At 44.7% G+C, this 24,907-nt stretch overlaps 1 protein-coding gene across 2 annotated transcripts in view; it reads left to right on the top strand.

The window, feature by feature from the left end:
- ITPR1 (inositol 1,4,5-trisphosphate receptor, type 1) overlaps positions 1-24,907 on the top strand; it is a 437,331-nt gene that overhangs the window by 407,686 nt on the left and 4,738 nt on the right. For both annotated transcript variants that reach the window (XM_006846621.1, XM_006846622.1), the window contains one exon: positions 19,484-19,645. In XM_006846621.1, coding sequence (XP_006846684.1) covers positions 19,484-19,645 — 162 coding nt within the window. The remainder of the gene's footprint in view (positions 1-19,483; positions 19,646-24,907) is intronic.

Raw genomic sequence — 24,907 nt, forward strand, 5'->3', positions numbered from 1 at the left:
AATTTCAGCTTTGCTACCTCTAGTTTTGGAGTCCCGGTATGTGGCTATAGGACAAGCACTTTACCTAAAGGTTGGTTTTAAACCCCAAGTTTGATTTGAACCACAAGGCTGGTGGTTCAAACTCACCAGCTGCTTCTCAGAAACCCTATACAGGGTTCCTATGAGTCGGAACCTACTTGAAGATACTTAACAACAACACCTGTATTATTACTGTTGGTTGATGTTCAATTGGCACCCAACTCACAATTACCCATGCCCAATGGAATGGAACACTGCCCAGTCCTGTGCTGTCCCCAAGATTGATTGGTGATCCAACCATTGTAATCCGTAAGGTTTGCAGTGGCTGGTGCTGAAAGTAGATCACCAGGCCTTTCTTCCTGCTGTGTCTTAGTCTGCGAGCTCTGCTGAACCTGTTCAACATCATAGCAGCACACAAGTCTCCACTCAGTGGTAATTGCATTACATTACAACCTCTTAGCTGCCACGCATTGTCATTAACGGACCATCTATTCCGAATTGTGCCATCTCTATGTGTACAGAATAGAGCTTCTCCCTGGAGTCCTGGTGTAGTGCTCTAGGATCATCGCTGAACTGCCGACTGTAAGGTCAGCACTTCAAACCCACCAGCCACTCTGTGGAAACCCTTTACAGGATTGCTGTGAGTTGGAACAGACTGGATGGCACTTAACAACAACAGTACTAATAATGTAGGGTTTCAATGCTCTGACCTTTCAGAAGCAGATCGTCAGGCCTGTGTTTGGACGGGCCTTTGCGTAGGTTCAAGCCCACAGTCTGTCATCCAGTGGTCAAGAGCTTAACTGTGTGCATCACTCAGGGACTCCAAACCACCATGTAACCTTGGGAAGCTCCCCTGACTTCGACTGTCTGACCCTGAGTTTTCCATCTATAGATTGCACTTAAAACTCTGAAGATCCATAACTTTAAAGAACTCTTACTCTAAATGTCAAATTGCTAGGGAACTAGGTGTTTACGTATTAAGTGATGGCACAGGGAAATGTTAGCTCACACATTTGCTGGATGCTGGAAGTGACATAATGTATGAAAAAGGACCCCACTGAGCCTGGAGGCTGGTAGGCAGCCACTGAGGGCATGAATGGACAGCAGAGAAATGGAGAGAAGAGACCTCACCAGGAAGTAGAAGGAGCTGGAAGCCCAACAGAGAAGCTGACAGGAAAGAATGGTTTTGTTTCCAAGACTGCGTGAGAAGTCTTGCCTATTGGTATGCCGTTGCTAAGAAAAATCAGAGTGGGCATCTTGACTCCAGGAACTTCCTGTCATGGAAAATTCCTGTTGCTTTCTCTGTCTCAAATTTTTTCATCTTGAAATTTCCTTAAATCTGAAGGCAGCGCAAGGGTCAGCCAGATTCAACTTTGCTCCGTTGGTTTATAGGTTCTCTTCCACTTTCTCTGCTCAGTATGAGGTTATACTTGGTTTGGGCAGTGGCATTAAATGAATTCTGTGCATTAAAAACGAATTTAGGATGATATGTGGTTTGTTTGTTGATTGGTCCCTCCCTGAACCCAAGCACCTAATAAAAACTAGCACTGTAACCCGCTTGGCTGCTGTTCTCTCCTGTCAAGTTGGCCCCAAATCCGGGTGACTTCCTGCACAGTGGAACAAAGCGCGGCCCTGTCCCACACCATCCCTGTAATCAGTTGTGGATGACACTACTATTGTGATCATAGGGTTTTCTCTGCTTCGTTTTTGGAAACATGTCACCAGGTCTTTCTTCCTCATCTTAGGTCAGAAACTCTGCTAAACCCTGTTCAGGGTCATGGCAGCACTGACAGACAAGTGGTGATTGCACACGAGGTGCATGTTGGGAAGGAACTCCAGCCTGGTCCCTGAAAGGCAGGAATTCTGCCAATGAACTGACATGCTGTCTTCAAGTCAGTTCTCACTCAGAGTAACGCTATATGACCGAGTACAACTCTTACATAGGGGTTCAGAGGCTACATCTTTACAGGAGCAGACAGCCTCATCTTTCTCCCACAGGCAGCTGGTAGGTTTGAACCACTGACCTTGCAGTTATAAGCCAAGTGCCTAATCCACTGTGCCACCAGAGCACCACTCAGTGCCATCATGCGGATTCTAACTCATAACAACCCTCTATAGGGTAACCAGGACTGCAAGTCTTTATGGGAACAGAAAGCCTAATTTTTCTCCTATGGAGAAGCTAATGGGTTTAAACTGCCAATCTTTGGTTAGCAGTCCAGTACTTATCCTACAGGATCACCAGGACTCTTTCTGAATCACTTTGGTTGTTAAGTGCCGTCAAGTCTGTTCCAACTCGTAGCGAGGATCCTGGATAGCGTTTCCAAGGCTGTAAATCTTTTCAGGAGCAGAAAACCTCATCTTTCCCCTGCCTAGTGCCTGGTGGGCTCAAACTGCCAACTTTGTGGTTAGCAGTCCAGTGCTTATCCTACAACGCCACCATACTCCCCCGAATCACTGTGGTGGACTTGGCATAACACCACTTTTACTGAAGATGCAACTTCATGTTTGTTGACTTGGGCTGTCCTTTCAGAAAGCCAGGACCACCGAGTGACCTCACAGAGCCTCTGGGAATTCAAGACAAGAAAAATCCCCCCATTTCCCTTGTTGTTTTTGTTGTTAGTTACTGCTGAGTGGATGCTGACTGATAGAGACCCCATGTGAGCAGAGTGGAACTCCTCCATAGGGTTTTCAAGGCTGTGACCTCTCAGAAACAGATCACCAGGACTGTCTTCCAAGGCACCTTAGAATGGATGCAGATTAGCACCTTTCAGCTAGTCATCACAAGTTGAACTGTGTACATTACCTATGAACCCCAATTTTGTGTTAATCTATAGAGCTTGGCTGATAGCCTTTATAATAAGCAAAGTTGTGAACTGCAATTAGATGTTCACCGTAGTATATGTGGTGTATGCCCTTTTTGGAACTATTATAGCCTAAAGTCCTGATGGGGTACTGTAGGATAAGCACTGGACTGCTAACCTAAAGATCAGCGGTTCAAACTCAACAGCTGCTCCTTGAAAGCCCTATTCAGGGTCTCTATGAGTCAGAACCAACTCAACAGCACTTAACAACAATAACAAATTTGACTTTGCTCCAGTGCCAACTGAAATGAGAATTTGTGTTACTTTGTAGATTGGGCAAGTCATAGTACAGGATGGGTTTAAATTAATTACAGGCTGATTTAGTTATTTGTATATGGTACAGTGCTATAGGATAAACACTGGACTGCTAACCACAAGCTTAGCAGTGGTGGTTCAAACCCACCTCTTACTCCATGGAAACCCAATACAGGGTCGCTATGAATCAGAACAGACTTGACAGCACTTAACAACAACAATAACAGTCTTTGCCTGAAAGAATTTAAATACTGTACAATCAGCGTGCTGCAGGAGAAAACCCAGTCTTCAACTAGATAAGCAGACAATCATTTTGAAAGTGGAGTGTAGAAATTCAAGAGGCATTTAAAAAGGAAGACTGATAAACAAAAATTTAAACAAAAGACTCATAGTGATCCTGCATAGGGTTTCCACGACTGTCAATCTTGGCAGAAGCAGAAAACCTGTTCCATCCTTGGCGGGCTCAAACTGCCAACCTTGTGGTTAGCAGTCCAGTGCTTATCCTACAGATCATACCAGCACACCCTTCTCCCAGGTGCTGAATTTGCCATCACCTTCCAAAGATTCAAAGCCCAAAACAGCTTCCACTGGGAGTTGAGAGAAGAGTGGGAAAGAGAGTCTCCCAGGTAAGAGCTTCGCGTGCTAGTTCAGTGGGCTTTCATTCCCAGCACTGCAGCTGCCAACAGCACCACCAAGCTTACTGCCTCAGCAGCTACAGGGGTGCTTGAAATGGTAGGAGTGCAGGGAGAGCAAAGAGCAACTCCTGCAAAGGGTGCATCTAGAATGCATGTTAATTTTGGCCTTCTGAAATTGGATGAACCACAATGCCCTTACCTAATCTTGACGCTGTGGGTTAATGCACCAGACTGCAAGGCCATTTGAACTGCAAGGTTGGAGGTTCAAGCTCATCAGCTGCTCCTTGGAAACCTTATACAGGGTCGCTATGGGTCAGAACGTATTCAACGGCACATAACAACAACAAAGTTTGACCAAAGCCTGTGCTCAGCTACTAAGGGAAAGCTCAGTGGTCTGAGCCCTCTTGATGTTCTATCAGAGAAAGATGTGCCAGTCTGCTTCTGTAAATATTGTTGTTGTTGTTAGGTCCCATTGAGTCAGCACCGACTCATAGCAAACCTATGCACAGCAGACCAAAACGCTGCCCGATCCTGGGCCAACCTCACTGCTGTTGCCATGCTTGAGTCCATCGATGCTGCCACTTGGCCAATCCATCTCGTTGGGGGTCTTCCTCTTTTTCTCTGACCCTCCACCTTACCAAACATGATATCATTCACCAGTGACTGGTCCTTCCTGACAATATGTCTGAAATATGAGACGAAGTTTAGCCATCTTGGTTGGCCTCCAAGGAGCACTGTGGCTGCACTTCTTCCAAAACGTATCTATTGGTTCTTTAGGCAGCCCCTGGTACTTTGAATATTCTCCTCCAATACCAGAACTCAAAAGCATCAATACTCCAGCATTATTATTACAGCCTTGAAAACCCTATGGGGTCGTTCTCGGTCCTGTCTGGTTTCTATGCATTGGAATGACTGCGTAGTAGGTGGCATTTATAATAACGTCAGTGGATTTGGTTTTTTGTTGTTGTTGTTTTTAGGTTTACATTTTAAACGCAGGGAGTAGTGTGTCCTTTGGTGGCTGGACTTGAGGGGGAGAGGGTGTCTGCCTAAAAGAGGAAGGACAATTCACTAGAACCACAGCCAGACATGAGCTTCCACACCCAGGTGACTCATCTGAATGGGTCTAATAATTAAACATTCGAATGCTTGATCCATTATCCATCCTGTAAGCCTGGTGCTGAGTTTTTTCTCACAGCTGGGCTAGGCATTTTTCTCTCTTCTTTCTCCATATCAAACAATATTTCAGTGGAGAATTCGCAATTTGTTCCATCCTGAACCTGTTCGCTTGACCTCTTCAGAAACTCGTTTACAGAACGTCGTATAAGCAAAGTTTTCCAAGTCAAATGTAATATAATGAGCTCTCTGAGTAGTACCTACTGTCAGCCCCTGGAGAAGGACGTTATAAATGGCAATGGAGAAGGTCAGCAAAGAGAAGAAGACACTCAATGAGATGGATTGGCACAGTACCTCCAACAATGACCTCAAACAGGACTGCAGTGAGGGTGACACAGGCTAGGCAGAGTTTCGCTCTGCTGTACATGGATGCCTATGAGTCAGAACTGGCTACATGGCACTTAACAGCATAAACATTTGCATGGAGTTGATTCCAGCTCAAAGCGACCTCAGGTGTGTCAGAGCAGAACACTGCTTCACAGGCTTTTTTGAGTGGTTGATTTTTCAGAAATAGATTGCGAGGCCTTTCTTTGAAGATGCCTCTGAGTGGATCTGAACCTCCATCCTGTATGTTCCAACCCGAGTGCAGGAAGGGAGAGTTCAGGAAGCTGCATCACTAAAAAGGCTTTGCTAAAGCCTCTGGTATTTGGCATCAAAAAAAAAAGGCAAAATGTTTTTTGCCTAAAAACATATCCTGGGCAACTATTCCCAGCAAATAAATTCTATTAGCTAATTAAGTACTATTAAACAGCTACTGAGGAAACATCGCATGGTACAGATTTTAAAGCAACAGGCCATATGACTTGTTTATCTCTTGATGCAAGAAGCAAATGCATTCCAGGGCAGTGTGTTAAACAGGGCAGAGGATCACAAAGGGAACTGCATACCTAAGTTTCTCAAAGTGGAAAAGGGGAAGTGGCTAAATTCTTGCGTTCTTTTTGACTCAAGAGGGAATTGTTACTATTGAACCTGCAAAGGTGGAACAGTTGCACTCTGCCAGAGTTAGTCCAAAGATTCTAGTGAAGGGCTTTCAGGGGATACATGGGGGGTGGACTTGTGAATCTTAGTTAAGATAAAGATTAGACTCTGGACATCTGTGGGGCCCAGCCGGTTAGTGTTCACAGGATAGGAAAAATAACTTAGAAGTTGACAAAGGCAACATGAGTTGTCTCAGCTCAAGGAAATTAGGAATTGCCATGCAGCCCTGACAGACAGGAGTTCCTGGATGGTGCAGACTGTTAACCTGGTCCACTGCCAACTAAAAGGCTGGTAGTTTGAGACCACCCAGAGATACCAGAAAAAGACCTAGAGACATACCTACTTCTGAAAAATCGGACACACTTGGGATGACAATGAGTTGGAGTCACTAGATGACAACAGTTTTTTTTCCAGTGGCATGCAGGACTTGGATTACAGGAGCGGGAGTCTCAGTCGCCCCAATTCTCCGCCTACATTTTCACTCCATCTGGGCGTCATTTGGGGGCGGGGAGGTCCTGGCTATGAATGAAGTCTGTTAACCAGGGAACCCTGTACTTTGATGTGCACATGAACAGTGACCGTTCAGACTTTTATTCTGGAGTTGTGAGAATGCTTGGGGGCCAGGTGGGCCTTGATAAACCCCTGGGGCATCTCTCTTTCAACAGGGAGTGCTGTATGCACAGCTTTCCTGCCTAACCTGGGAGGCTGTAAGCCTTGGTTCAAATGCCACCTTTGCCCTGAAAGCCCTCACCCAGGCGTAAGGATACACCTGTGCTGCCTTGTCAGCACCATGGTGGAGTTCAAGAATATCCCAGTGAGGGAGAAGGGGAGAGGGACTTGGCATTGGTTTCTCCGTGGCTGGAAACTCTGCGTCAGCATCCTGGGATTCACTGCCCAGCCAGCCGGCTTGCTCCTGCCCCACCCACTCCACTGGAGCTTGGGTTCCTGTCAGTAGTGGTTACACAGGGTAGTTGCTCAGCTTAACTTTCCCCACCCCAGCTTAGAGCGCATTGTGGCTTCTTGTCTGGCCCTGTGAGGTCACTCCACACCCTACTGCGCACTTCATAAGCCCTTTGTATTAGGAAGTAGTTGGCACTTGGTCTCTGGGTCTACACTGACCTCCCTATACTCTGACCTTCATGGAGGGTGGACCTAGTCCTTCTGCGTAACAGTGGCTTAACCAGAACCAGTTGCCATCATCGACTCTGATGCATGGCAACTCTGTGTACATCAGAGTAGATGCCGATGCACGGCGACCCTGTGTACATCAGAGTAGACTCCTATGCACGGCGACCCTGTGTATATCAGAGGTGACGCTGATGCATGGCGACCCTGTGTATATCAGAGTAGACACCGATGCATGGCGACCCTGTGTATATCAGAGTAGACTCCGATGCATGGTGACCCTGTGTATAACAGAGTAGACTCCGATGCATGGCAACCCTGTGTATATCAGAGTAGATGCCTATGCATGGCGACCCTGTGTATGTCAGAGAAGAGCTGTGCTCCATAGGGATTTCAGTGCCCGCTTTTTTGGAAGCAGATTGCCAAGCTTTTCTTCTACGTTAGCTATGGGTGGACTCGAACCTCCAGCCTTGCAGTTAGCAACCATTAAGCAGAGCCATAGTGTTCCCTCCAGGGATTTATATGTTAAAATGGAGCTCAGGGACCTCAGGTACATGCAAGAGTAGGATCCATAAGTCTGTGCAGACTATCAAAGTGATACACAACAATTGTTAGATGAGTCCATTGAAGATGGATTGTACAACCTCATTAGGTAGTTCAGGGATACAGGTATGAAATGTAGGTGGTTATTTGGATGTGTGTCTGTTCGTAAGCTATTTGCGTATTTTCCACACCTTGGGAGATAATGCTGAGCCTAGAAAATGCTATTTCCTCCCTCCTTACCTTGAACCACCCTTCTACCCCATCCTTACTGCAAACCCTGCTAGTCTCGACACCCTGACAACACTTGTTACTCCTTTGTTTCTGTTGACTTTCAAGTCAACATTGACCATGTCTCATAGAGTCAGACTGTAGTATCAAACCACCACCCAGCTGTCAGTGCGTCACGCTGTGATGGCTTGTGTGCTGCTCTGATGCTGCAAGTTGTACCATTGGTCCTTCTATTATCCTTCATGGACAAGTTTCATTGGAGGTTCCAGACAAAGGTGGACTAGGCAGAAAGGTTTGGTGATCTAGTTCTGAAAAGTAGCCTGCAAAATCTCCATGGATCACAACATCATATTGTCTGTTAGGGTGTTGGAAGATGAGCCCCCTTGGTTGGAAGGCACTCAGAACACGCAGTGGCTCCAACCATGGGCTTGAGCAGACCAGCAATTGTGCAGATGGCCCAGGACCAGGCAGCATCTCATTCTGTTGTCCCTGAGGTCGCCATGAGTCAAAACTGATTTGACTGCCACTAACAACAAGACCAGTAGCATAGTGGTTATGAATCGGGCTGCGAGCCGCAAGGTCAGCAGTTCGAAACTACTAGCGGCTCCGCAGGAGGAAGATGAGGTGGTCTGCTCCTGTAAAAGTTTACAGCCTCAGAAACCCTGTGTATGATCACTATAAGTCGGAACCGACTCCACGGCACATAATATCAACAACAACAACAAGACAAGCTACTGAAGGGGTGTGGCCATCCAGCCTTTATGAAAATGCTGTAACCTTGGAAATGCTCTAAATTTGACTATCTTTATCAAATATACCGCTTCAAAATTCTTGAAAACGTCTCCAAAGTGAAACTTAGCAGCAGATCTCAAGGGGATGTGAGAAGGAGGCAGAATATTAGTATGATAAAACCTGTGTGAAGCTGGGACCTGTCAGAGAAGGAAAACTCAAACATTTTCCACTGAAACGAGCAATAGGGAAGTGGTAAGACTACAGCTTGTCAGAGATGGAAAACATAGGAGACACGGAAAATCAAAGCAGCCCCATGGAGTGCCAGCTCTCACAGGTTTCACTTTGTCTAGGTATGTTGTTGTTGTTAAGTGTCATCGAGTCATTTGCAACTCATAGTGACCATATATAGGATTTACAAGGAGCAGCTGGTGGGTTTGAACTATTGACCTTGTGGTTCATAGTCCTTCAGGAGACCATATTTAGGTATACTTTACTGTGTTGAACAAGGATCTCTGGTAGCATGGTGGTTACAAATCGGGCTGTGAACCTCAGGGTCAGCAGTTCGAAACTACTAGCAGTTGCACGAGAGAATGATGAGGCGATCTGCTCGCGTAAAGATTTACAGCCTTGGAAACCCTGTGCATGGTCACTATGAATCAGAACTGACTCCACAGCACATAACAACAACAACTGTGTTGAACTGCAAGGTCAGTGGTTCAAACTCACCAGCTGCTCCTCGGAAACCCTATACAGAGTCGCTATGGGTCGGAACCGACTCGATGGCACTTAACAACAACAACTATATTTAAGGAGTCCTGGTGTGGCACTGTGGATTAATGTGCCAGACTGCAAAGCCGTTTGAACTGCAAGGTCCGCAGTTTAAGCTCACCAGCTGCTCCTCAGAAACCCTATACAGGGTCGCTATGGGTTGGAATCGACAGCTGCTTAACAACAACTGTATTTAAAGCACTTGTGCAGTGGAATAAGACTGTTTCACCTTTCAAAAGCCCACTTCTCTTGAGGGACTCAAATTTGCCCCCTGTAAAAGGAGAAAACTGAACCAAAGGGCCTCTTTCATGTCACTTTTTTTGCTCCAATATCCCTGGTGTGGTGCTGTAGGATCAGCACTGGACTGTGAAGTGCACGATCAGCAGTTCAAACTTACCAGCTGTTTCCTGGAAACTCTGTACACGATTGCTATAAGTAGAACCAACTCAACAGTACTTATCAACAATAACAACACTATCCCATGAAGCAACTTTCAGAGGTCTCTTAGGATTTCATGAAATAATAAAGAGGGGGATGGGAGGTTTCAAGTTTGTATCAGAGGAAAGGATGGAAGTTTCAAGATGCAGAAGAGGAGACCTGCATGTAATGTAAATGTTTGGGACTAGACTGTATGGGGCAAGTTGGAAAGATGTGGACAAGGTTAAGGAATGTGGAGCATCTGGGTGCAGATAACCTCTTTCCCCTTCAAAGACAGATTTGTGTGATCCCTTTCTTTCACAACCACTCTCAGCCAATAACAGATATGGTAGCTTTCTTTTCAACCCTCCCGGACAGTGGGAGGGAGGTTATAAAGGTGCCACCTTCCATTCCCTTCTTTCTCCAAGCATGTCTCAGCAAGGGCTAGCCTGGGGTCTTAAAAAAAAAAAAAAAAAACAGCCAAGAGGTGATTTCAATGCAAAAACCCATCAGGCGATAAAATTAGATCCAACAGTGCTGTCAGTGAAGAGATTTTTTATTGGTGTAAAATTCATGAGGTGCATGTGTGAGTGTGCCTTCTTCCCTGAAGCAACAGCAAAGAACTTTGGAAAGCAATTTAAGTAGGCTTGAAACAAACAAAACATACTACTATCCAAAACTCGTAAAAAAAATCAAAGTTGTAAACTCAAGGAACCCTTAGAAAAGTAATAGAGGAAAACCCATAAGAACTGCTGAAGTCCCTTGCATAATCTTGCAGAGTTCTCTTGTATCTTCTTGAGACTATTGGAAATGAAGAGGAAGGCCTAAACTGAATGTCATGACCCACTTTGGATGTGATTTCCAGAGTTAGCTTTACTAACTCTGCTAGGAATTGCCAATCTGCTGCCCTTGTCCAGAGCAGACTGCCTCTCTCCATTTCGTGGATTTATGGTTTCCTCTGCTGGCAGCAATCCCAAGGCACCCGGGACCCAAGTGCGTGGCCACCCTAAATTGGCGGACACTCACTTTCTCACGGTCCCCGTGTGTGCCCAGAGATCTTTTCACCTGTGGCCCCAGAATGACATGAAGGAATGATTCTACTGCTGGCTTTTCTTAGGGATTTCATCAGAAATGGGTGTGGTTCTCTCTGTTGGCTTGAGCACGCCTTTGTTACACTGCCTCATCCAAGAACAACTATTACCCGAGTCTGGGAAGATAGTTGGTAATTCCTGCCCAGTTGAAGATTATATAATGTGGCCTGTTTTAGTGTGTCTTTCAGAGCTCTGACTGGGGCCACGCTGACACCTAACCTATGAGCAGCTGAGGCATCTTTCACTTGGTTTCGTTGGTAGAGGAGGAATCCATATCTCAAAGAGCGAAAGGGAGTTGAACCCTGAGGCTGCAGTGAACCTGAGCAGATGACGCGTTGATTTACAATGTTTTTACGTAACGCTCTCCCATTTATGAAAGACGTCCGCAGTCACCATCATGGTTTATCCTTACGGTGACCTGGGAGATAGCTGGTGATAGCTTTAGAAAGAAAAAGCAAGCAGAGAGAGAGAGGTCCTGTAAGCATGCTGGAGAGTCACGACGAGAGCTCTTCAGCTCCCATGTCTAGGCTACTGCTCTTTCTTTACTGAGCTAACGCCACAAGGAGCTTGTAGAAGCATTGGTGTTACTTGTCATGTGAGAAGTATGAGAAGTAGGGGTGTTCTCTGTGTTTGAGTTCACACTACTTTGGGGACTGAACCCCCCACTTGGGGACCAGCCAACAGATTACAAATGTGGTCCCTACTTTTTTTAGTTGCTTGTTCATTTTTAATGTGTAAAAGATTGTATAAATAGCAATTTTAGAGTCACTGAGTACAGTTTAGAGACCCATTTTTGCCATTTTTCACCCAGAGCAGTAGATTCTGGGGTGTTTTTTTGCTTTTTACTTAAGGAGCTCTGGTAGCGTAGTGGTTACGAATCGGGCTGCGAACCTTAAGGTCAGCAGTTCGAAACTACCAGTCGCTCCGCGGGAGAAAGATGAGGCTTTCTACTCCCGTAAAGATTTACACCCTTGGAAACCCTGTATAGGGTCGCTATGGGTCGGAATCGACTCGACGGCACTTCACAATAAAAAATCAATACTCTAAAGAAAGTGAACTCTAACGATTATCTTCTTTCTAATCATCTTTCCTCACAAAAGGGATAAATGATGTCAAGTTTATTGGATGTCCTATATAATCCTGGTTTAGAAAAGTTAAATATTCACGTCAGCCTCCCTTCTCCAGGCATTTTCTGAGTGTTTGGGCACAATGGGAAGCTGAATGTATCTATTTCCAGGTCCCTTCTCCCAGCCTCTAAGCATCCGCTGGCATTCTGGGAAAATCCCATTTGTCTTCTTGCTTGGAAAAATAAGAAGAAACACAGCTAACATTTGGAAGGACAGCTCCTTGAATCTTCCCAGAAAGAATTCTGAAGTGTAAAGAAATAACAGATTCATCTTTCCAAGGCCCATCTTCTCCTCAGGGAACTGCACCTCTGTAGGATAAGCAGTGGACTGTGAACCACATGGTCACTGGTTTGAGCCCACCAACTGCTCCACAGGAGAAAGCTGAGGCTTTCTGCTCCCACAAAGCCTTGGAAACCCTATACAGGGTTACATGAGTAGGAACCAACTCAACATCACTTAACAATAATCTTCTAAGGAATCTCAGAAACTGTACACAGGGTCACTATGAGTCGCAATCAACTTGGTATTATCTTCTGTGACCTTTCTTTAACCTTCCAGCCACCCTACCCCCCACGTCAAAAAACCCCTCAATTCTCTAATCTAACTATAAAAGGAGAAAGCAGCCACCAATAAATATTCCCACTGTTTTCATGATAAAAACTCTGCCCCAGCGGACACCAAGGAGACAATTCAGTATCTCACTAGTCTTTCTTAGAAACAGCCTCTACAGTTAAACCTGGGAAGAGGAAAACAAAAATGCTTCTCAGAAAGATTAGCATTTGCATCATAGCCTCTAACTTCCTTCTCTTTCTCTCTCTCTCTGTCCCTCTCTCTGTCTTTCACACACACCTCCTCCCTCTTTCCAGTCAAGGGCATTTCAAGAGGCTGGTCAGTGCCGCCCCCAGGTTTAAAAACCTCAGTGTTTGCCTTTGCAGGGACTTTTCCAACTTTACCTAGAAAAGAACTAACCAGAACCGTAGCACTTGTGGTGAACCTGCTTCCGGCTGTGGCTTCAGTCAGTTTGTCTGCTCTGACAGAGGAAGCACTTGACGTGACGGGAACTGCACTCGCTGGATTGTAGGAAGTCCCAGGCAGACAGTACCTAATGATGCCAGCAGCAAGGAGTCCTGGATACAGAAGGCAATCTCAGACCCAGGGTAGCAGATATACCAGCAGACAATCTGTGAACCCTAAGTGCCTCCTTGCCCGCTTCCCCCCCCCCCCCCCCGCCTTGACCACACATACACACACACCCCAAGATGAACCTGTGTGTAAACAAAATGTCTTAGTTGAAGATGACTTTCCACAAAATGAAACAGACGCCAAAACCCTGTGAGACATGTCTGTGATCTTAAAGATCCGTAAAGATGGGAGTCCGCAAACATTTACAGGCCTTCCCACTCTGACAGGCTCCCCTGGAGTGATGTAGGAAACACCACAGCATTCTGTTTGAAGAGCTGAGCTAAATTGAAAGTAGTGGGATTTGGATGATCTCTCGGCTCCCTATATGAGTAATCGAGATAGTCTAAACATTTTCATGGAAAAATTTAGATTCTCTGTGCAGAAGGAGGACTCTGAAGGTGACGGAATCTTATACCACATTTATTGGAACTTGTTCTCCGGAACAGGATATAAAACCAAATGGAGATTGAGAAAACAGTTTGGCTAGAATTGCTAATTCATCGTAACTACTGGGTAGATTGACTGCAACTCATGGTAACCGTATGTTCATTAGAAGGAAATGTAGCCCAGCCCTGCGTCTTCCTCAGTCACCGGTAGTTGGAGCCCATCGTTGTACTGAGAGTTTCTCTTGCCTAGTTGGCTCTCCGCTTCACTAGACATGATGTCGTGGTCTGTCTTAGTCTGGAACCTCTGCTGAAACCTGCCCACCATGGGTATCTGAAATACTGGTGGCATAACTACTAGCATCAGAGCCACACACAGGCCACCATAGTATGACAAACTGACAGACGGTGGTGGAACTGCTGGGCACTCCTTAGTCACTTGAGATTTGACTGAACAGCCTGGGATTAGTTACTCAAAGCAGTACTAAGACTGAGGATTTCAGATTTGGTCATCACCCCACCTCAGAGTGGAAAAGAGAAAACTTGCCATCCAGGGCACCCGGACTCTCTGTACCTGAGCATGTTTCATAGCTTTAGGATTTCAGGGGTATTCCCTGTCTCACCTTTTTAGAGTTGAACATTAAGCTTGAAGGGAAGCCATGGGGGGAAACTGGTATGGTGGCATTTGGTAAATATCTAAGTGATGATGAGGTTAACTGCCGTTGAGACAGTTCCAATTCTTAGCAACCCTCTAAGAATTGGTTTCTAAGGAGCAGCTGGTGGGTTTGAATCACCGACCCTGTGGTTAGCAGTCCAGTACTTATCCTACAGCCCCATACCAGGACTCCAAACATCTAGATAGGAAATCCTTTTCCAATGTTACATTGAAGGCATCTTCCAAGGGGGGGTGGTGTGGTATGGCGGTTCATTCCTAGAATCCAGACCCGTGGCCCAAGGTGGCATGTAGGTTCTGTTTCTTTAAAGTCTTGGATTTTACGTTTAAAATATATTTCAATTTCACGTTGTGTTCCAGGACAGTTGAGTGTGTGTGTGTATTTAATACAAAAATATTTGTTAATCATTTACCACTGACTGAAAGGGGCAGTGGTATCTCAGTGGTAGGAATTCTCGCCTTCCATGCAGGCAACTGGGGTTCAGTTCCCAGCCAGTGCCCATCCTGCGGAGGCACCACCATCTGTAAGTGGAGGCTTACGTGTTGGTGAAGAGGTTTATGACACTAAAGAGATTTCAATGAAGGTTTCACCAGAAAGAAGGCCCTGGGGGACCAGGCAGCGTCTGTCCCATGGTGCACGAGGTTGCTGTGAAACAGGGCTGACTCAGTAGCAGCCGACAACAACAACAGTTGACTAAAACGAAGTACTAATAAGGCTAAAGCAAACACATGCACAGGATATGAGCGCATTTCCTTCGCTATTGAGGTGAGGAGCAATGATGCCAGCAGCAGCCTTCCTAATGCTGTTGGGCCCCATTCGCTTGTTCGGCAGGTACAAGACACTCAGTCCTGGGTGCTGCTCACCACGGAGCTCACACAGGCAAGGCGCCATGCTCCTTGAGGACAAGGGCTCTGTCTTTCTCACATTGAGATCCTTAGCACACAGCCCTGTGCCTGGCACCAAACAGAAAGCCAGTTGGTATCGAGCTGACTGAACTCATGGTCACCCCATGTGTTTCAGAGTAGCACTGTGCTCCATAGGGTTTTCAATGCTGTGATTTTTGTAGGAAGGAGGTTGCCAGGCCTTTCTTCCAAGGTGCCTCTGGGATGGTTCAAACGGCCAACCTTTAAGTTACTTGAGCACGTAACTAGTGTGCTGTTGAGTTGGTTCTGACTCACAGCAACCCTCTGTAGGGTTTCCGAGGAGCAGCTGGTGGGTTTGAACCGCCAGCCAACCTTGCAGTTCAAACCGACCTTTTGGTCCAGTGCATTACCCTGCAGCGCCATAGATACTGTAAACACTCTATGAGGAAAAATGGAATGAAAAGATACTGTAATTTTCCCAATTTTTGAAGCCCCTTCATTGCTGACTAGAGGATATCTACATATTTTGCATGTGCTCAAAGATCTTTTGCAATCATTGCTTTGCAGGACAGAAATCATATATTTGGTATGAAAGCAGATGTGATGATATCATGGAAAAATTATAATTTAAGTGTGTGGTAATCTTGTCACTTGTTATTAGAATGAAGAAGGTTTAAGTGTCCCTTTTTAGTCATGTGCATTCTTATTTCAGTGTATTGGTTTTCTGGATTCTTTTGAAGGTCTCATTAGAGTAGATGGACTCTGAAAATCTGTTTGGTATTTTGATGGAGTGTCTGTTAAGCACATGAACATAGGAAAGATTTGAGGGCCTGGGGGCTCTGCATCACATTGCAATGATGATGGTCGGTAGTGTCCATGAGGATCACCTCCTCCTAGTACCCCCTCTCACCCTACTGGAGGGTTTGACCATGCATCCCTCTGACTTTGACAATTTCAGCGGAACTTTAGATTGCTCCTCTTCAATTTGTTCTCCACCTCTGGCATTGGTCACATATGCCCTCTTCTGAAAAATGAATTCATTCATCAGAGTTGCTTAGACACTATGCTTGCACATCCTCAAGCGTGCCATAGTTCCTTGATGGGAGGGTAGGAATGTACCTGAATGATGACACAGACCCCATCAACAGAATCAGTTATGGGCCACTTCAGCAACACCGTGCTTAATTGTTCCCAGATGCCTGCTCTCCAGTGCACACTTCTGAGTTTTAAATTGATCATCTCTGAAATGAGGCCTGTGTCAAATGGCCTTTTGCCCATTGTTCTGTGGGTTAAGACCCTGGACTAAGAGATCAGTTTGGACTGCAAGGTTGGTGGTTCAAGCTCCTCGGAAACCCTATACGGGGTCTCTGTGAGTCTGACCTGACTCAACGGCACGTAGCAACAGCAGCTAGGGTGGAAAACTGATAGAGATAAACACAGGCTAACATGTGAATTCAGTGCCCATCACAGGGTATTTGGGATAGGAAAGTTGTTACTGTTAGCCACTGTCACATCTGACTAAGGACGGCCTCAATGCAAACAGAACAAAATGTTGCCCGGTCCTATGTGAGTCCCTCTCACTTCGAGTCTCCCTCACCTTCACTGGCCCTCCGCCTAACCAAGCATGATGTCCTCCTTCTCGTCCACAGCAGGGGTACTGTTGTGGTGCATAGGTTCTCATGGGTTCTTTTTCAGAACTAGGTAGTGAGGAGGCCTTTCTTCCCAGTCTTGTCTGAGTCTAGAAGTTCCACTGAAACTTGTTCACTGTGGGTGACCCTGCTGGTATTTGAAGTAACTGGTATCACTTTCAGCATCACAGCCACCACAGTATGACCAAGTAAGTATAAGATAGGAGGGTAGAGATTGTGTCTTGTCTTCTCCAGTAGTCATTATGAGCACCTCGGGTTTACCACTGAAGCATTTGTCATTGGAACGCATGCAGGAAACAGAGATGAATATCATTCCTTCCATAAATACTTATCGAGCGCCTGCTACACTTCTGGTATTGTACTGAAGTGACGGACTAAGTAGGCATGATACCGCAGTGCCAGAGCAGTGTGCCTTCTGTGTGAGAGTCTTTAACCACTTCTTTACTTTCTGTATTACAAGCTTGCCTCAGGTCAAGGCAGTATCATTGTCTCCCTCAGTATGTAGTATCTAGACATGCCTTAGGGAACGTTGTTTCTGATTCTAAATATGTTGATGCCTTTTATAATGCACTAAAGGAGTACTGGTGTGGTGCTGTGGGCTAATGCCTCAGACTGCAAAGTCGTTTGAACTGCAACATCAGTGGTTCAAGCTCACCAGATGCTCCTTGGAAACCCTATACAGGGTCGCTATGGGTCAGAATCAACTCCACGGCGCTTAACAACAACAAAGGAGTTCTAAGGAGCTCTGGTAGCATAGTGGTTATGAATCCGGCTGCTAATCTCCTGGTCAGCAGTTCGAAACTACCAGCTGTTCTGCGGAAGAAACGTAAGGCTTTCTGCTCCCATAAAGATTTACAGCCTCAGAAACCCTCACTATGAATCGGAATCGACTCCACGGCACATATCAACAACAACAAAGGAGTCCTGGTGTAGCACTGTAGGATGAGCACTGGACTGCTGACTGCAACAAAGTGAATGGTTCAAACCAATCAGCTGCTCCTTAGAAACCCTGTACAGGGTTGCTAGGAATTGGGATTAACCCGCCTGCACTTAACAACATCATGTACTATATTGTTGTTGTTGTTAAGTGCCATTGAGTTGGTTCCAATTCATAGTGACCCAGCATAGGGTTTCCAAGGACCAGCTGGTAAGTTTGAACTACCAACCTTGCGGTTCAAATGATCTTGCAGTCCAATGTTTAGCCTACAGCGCCACCATATACTTTGTTGTCATTGTTGTTAAGCGCCGCCGAGTTGGTTCCGACCCACAGAGACCCTGTATAGGGTTTCCAAGGAGCAGCAAACTCTGACCAGTCAGCCAAATCTGGTCTGACACTAGTATTCGTTAATAACATTGTATTGAAACACATCCATACTATCAGTTTACATATTGCCTATGCTCCGTTTTCAGGCTACAACTATAATTGTTGTGTGCCGTGGAGTCAGTTCCGACTCATAGTGACCCTGTACAGGGTTTCCGAGGCTGTAAACCTTTACGGGAGCAGAAAGCCTCATCTTTCTCCCGCAGAACAGCTGGTAGTTTCGAACTGCTGACCTTGCGGTTCGCAGCCCGATTGACTGGGTAATTGCGACAGAGACCTACAAAGACTACGTATAACTTACAAAGACAAAAGCATTGACAATATAGAAAGATGTTGCTGACCCATCAGAAAGCAAAATAATAGCAAATGACTTGTGGGTGTGTCTGATTGGGGAGTGGACAGGGACATGGTTTTTCAGATGTCTATTAAAACTCTGGTAGCGTAGTGGTTAGGAATTGGGCGGTTCGAAACTACCAGCATCTCCGCGGGAGAAAGATGAGGCTTTCTACTCCCGTAAAGATTTATACCCTCGGAAACCCTGTACAGGGTCGCTATGGGTCGGAACCGACTCGACAGCACTTAACAACAACAACATTAAAACTTATCCTGATGACATTGAAATGGGTCAGGCGAGAAGTGACACTAAATTTACCAGCTGAGTCCATCTTCTTCCCCTTACCTCGTGCTGACTAAGCTTTTCTTACTGTTCTTTTCCTGCCTCACTGGACTTGTGAGGCATGCTCTTTAGGAGAAAGGTATATGTGGGCAGGATGAAGTAAGGATGGGGGTGGTGGTGGCGGGGCAGGCTGTCTTCTCCCATTCTGCTCATCAGTAGTAAGAAACAGATACAGACTCCCCATTATCATTCCCCTGGAGTCAGTAATGACTCCTAGTGATCCCCGAGGACAGAGTAGACCTATCCCAAGGAGAGCTGCCTCTGTAAGAAGGCATCCTGCCTCATTTTTGTGCCTTGGAATGCTTGGTAGGCTTAAAACCTCATTGCTTTCCGTAGCAGCTGAGAGCTTTAGCCTCTGCACCATCGGGGCTCCTCTTTCATAAGTTTTCCAGCAGAGAAATTTAACAAGGACTCTGTCCCCACCTTTGCCCAAGTCACCATCCTCTTACCAAGCAGAGGCGCACATACCCCTATCTGTTAGAACAGAACACTTGGGAGCTTAACGTGCATTTCACATCCAGAGTGTTTGCAAGCCAGATTTGAAAAAGACCCGCGTGTTAGTTCAGCACCGACAGAAGGCAGCAATCTAATGAGAGAAAACACCTAGAAATATGGGCCAGCGGGGGAAGCACTTCAAAAAGAGTTGATGGGAAATTTGAATGAAAGGGTAATAGTTTTTCCATGAATTTTCTGAAGCCCCCTCGAATGATAGGATAAGAGTGAAGATTGCGTGTCTCACATCTACCCTGGAACTGACTCCCGACTCTTTTCATGCGGATTCTAGGAACGAAACCTTGATTGGTTCCCTAGGATGAGAGCCATGTCCTTGGTGAGCAGTGATGCTGATGGAGAACAGAACGAGCTACGGAACCTGCAGGAGAAGCTGGAGTCCACCATGAAGCTGGTCACTAATCTCTCCGGTCAGCTCTCAGAATTAAAAGATCAGGTAAGGAAAATAAATCCCATCCACTTCTGCACACATCCGCACCAGATTGGATGAGACTAAATGGGGGTGGTGCTTATATTGAACTGGGGACTCAGTCCACCTAAATTGTAAAATGAACCAGACAACAGGGGACAAATTCCTGAGCTCCAGTTGTCTCCCCTGCCTCTCCCATTCACTCTCCTTTTAAGAACAAGCCCCCTGGTACGACATTGAGTGTTGTTAGGACAAGGTTTTAACATGAAAGACAAAACCAGAAAGTGGAAAATACAAACTGCTTTAACAAAGTAGTATACAGAAAATCCAGGATGCATACAGGTAGAACCTTTTATTTACATTAGTCACTGGTGGGAGATAAAAAAAACAGTGTTTACTGTTTTTTTCCCCCCAAATCCATCAGCACTTCACTCAAGATGGTTAAATCCAGAGTCCTGGGGAAAACCATCATCATGGAAAAGCTCTCTGGGTTTGTTTGTTTGCCAAACACTTCATACTGTGACTATCATTTGCCAGGTATCATGCCAGAGATAAAATTATGTTGATGTAATCCCTGCTCCCACAGAGCTTCATACAGGCAGACCTCGGAGATATTGCAGGCTCGGTTCCAGACCTCCGCAATAAAACAAATGTCACAGTCAAGGACATCACTTGAATTTTTGGTTTCCCAGTGCATATATAAGTTAAGTTTTTACTATGCTGTACTCCAGTAAGTGTACCATAGAGTTTGTAAAAATTTCAAATACTGTAAGAATTCCCAAATTGTGACACTTAGACACACACACACACATAAAAGTCAAAACACAGAAGAATGGTGCCAGTAGATTTGCTCAACACAGAGTCTTCAATTTGTAAAAATGAAAACAAACAAACAAAATGCATAATATGTGCAATAAATGAGGTAGGCCTGGAGTCTACAGAAATACTGCCTTCTCCTATCCTGTGCCCTATCCGTAGCAGAAATGCTTTGCCCCTTGAAGGAAGTTTGGGGAGGAGCAACAGATTTGTACCCTGCCCTCTGTACTCTTCTCCTTCTTGACCCCTTAAAACTAACATCACACAGTCAGGAGGTGGCTGTCTAATGTTAGGGTGCATCTGGGGTCTATGAGACCTAGATGGTTGTATTCGAGCTTTGCTGTAATAGAATGGGATAATCATGTACAGACATGGGAACCGTTCAGGATTTTGTCTGAGTTTCTGAAAGCTTTTTAACCACTTCACAGACAAGGTTGTCCGTTTTGCATGGTGGCAGCAGGTATCAGGTGGCTCCACCCTAGAGATCAAATGCAACAATACATCCACAGGTGATGTACTTCTCGTAAGTGTGTAATAACCAGTGAAGACCCAGTCTAGAATAAACCCATTCTGCAAGTGGTTTACAGAGAATTTTTAATTATATTTGAATTATATTTCTTTACCAACTGAATTATTCCAGACTGTCCCCCCAAGATACCATTTGGCCTTAAGTTCTGTTCTTTCACGTGTATTAAGATGCAAATAAAAAAAGATGAAGGGAAAAAGAGGTCTTTTTTTATAAGGGCTGTGTACAGCTCTGAGCTTGGTAGTCACTGAAAATGAGTAGTAACTTAAATAAGGAAAACTAATGAAGATCTAATTAGATTACTTATTATTTTATTAACTTTTACCCCTGCTGTGAAACATTTGCCCAGTGTTCCACAGAGTACTCTGATTCAAGACTACGTGGTTAGCTACAGCTGCTTCTGTTTCCCCCTCCTGAAGAGCAAGGCAAGCTTTTGGATACATTTAACATAGCCGTGGTTATCTTCTTCTCCATTTGAGGTTGCTACAAGAGTCATAGTTAAATAGGATATTGTAAATTAGGTCCTAAAAATCTTATGGAAAGTGGTTGGCTACAGACTTAAATAAGGGAGCGATTCAAGACTGATAACATTTTCAAAGGAACAAATGCTTTGATTTCATGCTCAGGATGGAGAATTGCAAGATTTCAGGCCCTTGGGCTCTTCTCTGCTAGTGCAACCCAAATCCATGCTTGTTCACTCATTACTGTTTCTCAGTATCATGCTTGGAAGCTCTCTGGGGAATGTTTGTGCCGATATGAGAAATTGATGTATCCAGTTTACTAGAGAGTTTCTTAAAATGTGTCTAGAGCAAACTACAATTGGATATTCAGTAGCAGTGACACCAAAGCACAGCTTTCTCCATAGGCCCTGCCGGTCCTTGAGTATGAAGCATCAGTCTGAAACATCTGTTGAGTTGCTCACTGAGTGTAATTTTGAAGCTGCCCATCTTCAAGGTTCACTTTGCAAAGTAAGCCTTGTCAATGGAGTGAGCTGAGCCGAGGAGTTAGGGAAAGATTCCTAGGTACAGGAGAATTCCCTGGGGCTGTGAATGTCTCTCCCTCCACCATTCCTTCTTTTGACTCTGGAGGATGCTGAGATATAGAGAAGGCTCTTAGGAAGTTTATTCAAGTCTACATGACAACACCAGGACCGGCACTGGTGGTCCTCCAATCTGATTTTGTTCTTATGTGTGTTTGACTATTTAAATCTTCATTATATGTATTTTATTTTATTTTATTTTATTTTAGGCAGAGCCTTAACGTTTCAGACATCACAGCAGGCACTTACATGGTTGGGGTGGGGGGAAGAGATACATCCCTTACCATTTTACACAAGTCAGATGAGTTGATACTTAGCATTAAAAAAAAAAAAAATCTTATGTATAATTATTTCTGAGAAACCCAAGTTTTGGCTTAAACAAAATATTAGAAACTTGATTACATATGGGCTGAGATTGAATAAATGATTATAGAGTCAGTTTGGTTTAAACTGCTTGGTTAGTTTAAGGCCTTGGTCGCTTAGATTCGGAATCCATTTTTTTTTTTGTCTTAAATGCTGGCAGGTGGATCAACTCATCCATTAAGATTGAATCAGTGTTATTTGTCATAGAAGGAGCTCTGGTAGCTCTGGTAGGCTGAAGGAGCTCTGGTAGCGGAGTGGGTTACAATTTAGGTTGCTAACTGCAAGGTCAGCAGTTCAAATCTCCTAGCAGCTCCGAGTGAGAAAGATGAGGCCCTCTGCTCCTGTAAAGATTTACAGCCTCGGAAACCCTATACAGGGTTGATATGAGTTGGAACCAACTACACGGCACGTAACCGCCACCATTAGAGACTGAAAAGAAATATGAGAAAACAGTCATAAATTCTCAAGTCCTTTTAACCAGGACTGATGTGGTTAAGTTTTAAGGTAAAGCCCAGAATTGCAGAAAAAGTTCAGCATAGCTGATTTTAATTGGGGGGAAATTGCTTCTTTCAAAAGGAACTAGCCTACAATTTCTTTTGGTTAGGTAATTTCTAACAAACCTTTCATGTATTTGTGAATCATCTTATTGAGTAAACTTGCATTTAATTAAATTAGCAATCAGAAAGATTTCACAGATTATTATGAATTAAAAACCAAGCAAACATGCAGATACATTAGAGATCTGCTGGTTCTGAAATGTTCGTTGTGAGAATTCCTGCCCTTAGATTAAGGAGAAGTTTCTTTGGATTAAAAATAAAAGCCTCATGAATGATTAACGAACAAGAGGCACTGTGACGAAAGTGTCTGAAAGGATACCATTCACTGGCAGAAGTGCTGGAAAACACAAAAATTGCTTCATCTCTTAGATATTTTTTAATATCTTCTGGTCCCAAACACAGCATAATGCGTAATGATAGCTTAAATGATGTCTTTGGTTTTCATCTTTACTGCTATTGACCTCTTTTTAGGTGGTTTTCTTGAAATACCAGTTAAGGGAGAGAAAAAACAAAAATTCTTATTAAGAGTATTAGTAAGAGCCTGGTTAGTGGTGTTATTTTTCGACTACTGCCATTCACTTAGAATTGCTATTCTGATATTTAATGATGCATCTGTAAGTTCCTCCCAAGAGATTCTGAATACTAAATATGATTCCCTTACATTCTTATTCCAAGGAGGAGAACTAATGTAAGAACTTTTTTTTTTTTTTTTTTGCATGTTGTCTTCACAATGCAAAAGAGCAAATACTGAGAGAAGGGTTCACGTTCTTGAAGACCCAGCTGGCTTCTTATCGGACAGAGAGCTTGCTGGTGGTTGTGTCTCTGTCAGAAATACAGGCAGTGCTTGAGAATTCCAACCATATTGGCATGTTATGTAATGTTTGGCATTTTTCATGCAAGAGGGTGATCTTGATAATCTTATATGTTAAAGGAAGGCTTTAAGATGAGTGTCATGTCTGTGTTCCTTATACTGTGTGGGGACCACAAAGGAGCCCACAATCTAGCAAGGAGAAAGAAGTAGAACTCTAACACTCTGACAAGTTCTGTGGTTCGAGGAGGCGTGAGTAATGTGCCGTGGGGGCACTGAGAAATAGGCAGTGCCCCATGAGGAGTATGTGAGGGATAGGAAGGGAGGGAGGTGCTCAGCTGCGCCAGTCTTTCAAGCAGGGGACTTGTGAACTGGTAGAGAAATGCAGTGGGGTGGGCAGAGGGAGGACTTCCTTAGAAAGGAATCAGCATGAGCAAAGGCATGAAGATGCATGGCATGCTCAAGGAATGGCAATATGTGCTGGTTAATTCAACTCTTTCCACCAACATTGATGCAACACCTATTTACCAGGGCCTGGGGATACAAACAGATTAGAACCCATTCTCCTCTGCCTTCAAGGAACTAGCAGTCAAGAGTAGCAGACAAATGAGTAAACAGATGCATTACAATTCTACTTGGTAAATGTAGATGGCGTGAAGGGATTGCTCTGGGAAGTTGGCCAGCCCCTGGGCAGAGGCTCAGCCTCATGTCCCCAGAAGCCCCTCTGAGGTGGTCATGCAGGAGCCTGCATTCAGAGCCTGGCAAAGGTTGAGAGCTAAACAGGAAGAGAGCATTTTAAGTATCAGTTCTAGGAACCAGAACAAAATCAACTTATTTATATGAAATTGGTATCAATAAGACTTTTCAAGGGATGTTTGAGTTTACTTTTCAGTGTTTTAGGCCAATCTTGATGAACACAACTGATTTTATAAGACTGTAAAAACTATTTCTGGTTATTGGAGTTTCTCAGCTGTTTGGTGGTGGTGCTGCTGCTGCTGGTGAGCCGTGGAGTCAGTTCTGACTCATAGTGACCCTGTGTAGGGTTTCCAATTCTGTAAATCTACATGGGAGCAGAAAGCCTCATGTTTCTTCTGTGGAACAGCTGGTAGTTTCGAACTGCTGACCTTGAAGTTAGCAGCCTGACTTGTAATCACTATGGTACCAGAGTTCTTATCTCAGC

Source organism: Chrysochloris asiatica, unplaced genomic scaffold, assembly GCF_000296735.1.
Source record: "Chrysochloris asiatica unplaced genomic scaffold, ChrAsi1.0 scaffold00028, whole genome shotgun sequence".
NCBI lineage: Eukaryota > Metazoa > Chordata > Mammalia > Afrosoricida > Chrysochloridae > Chrysochloris > Chrysochloris asiatica.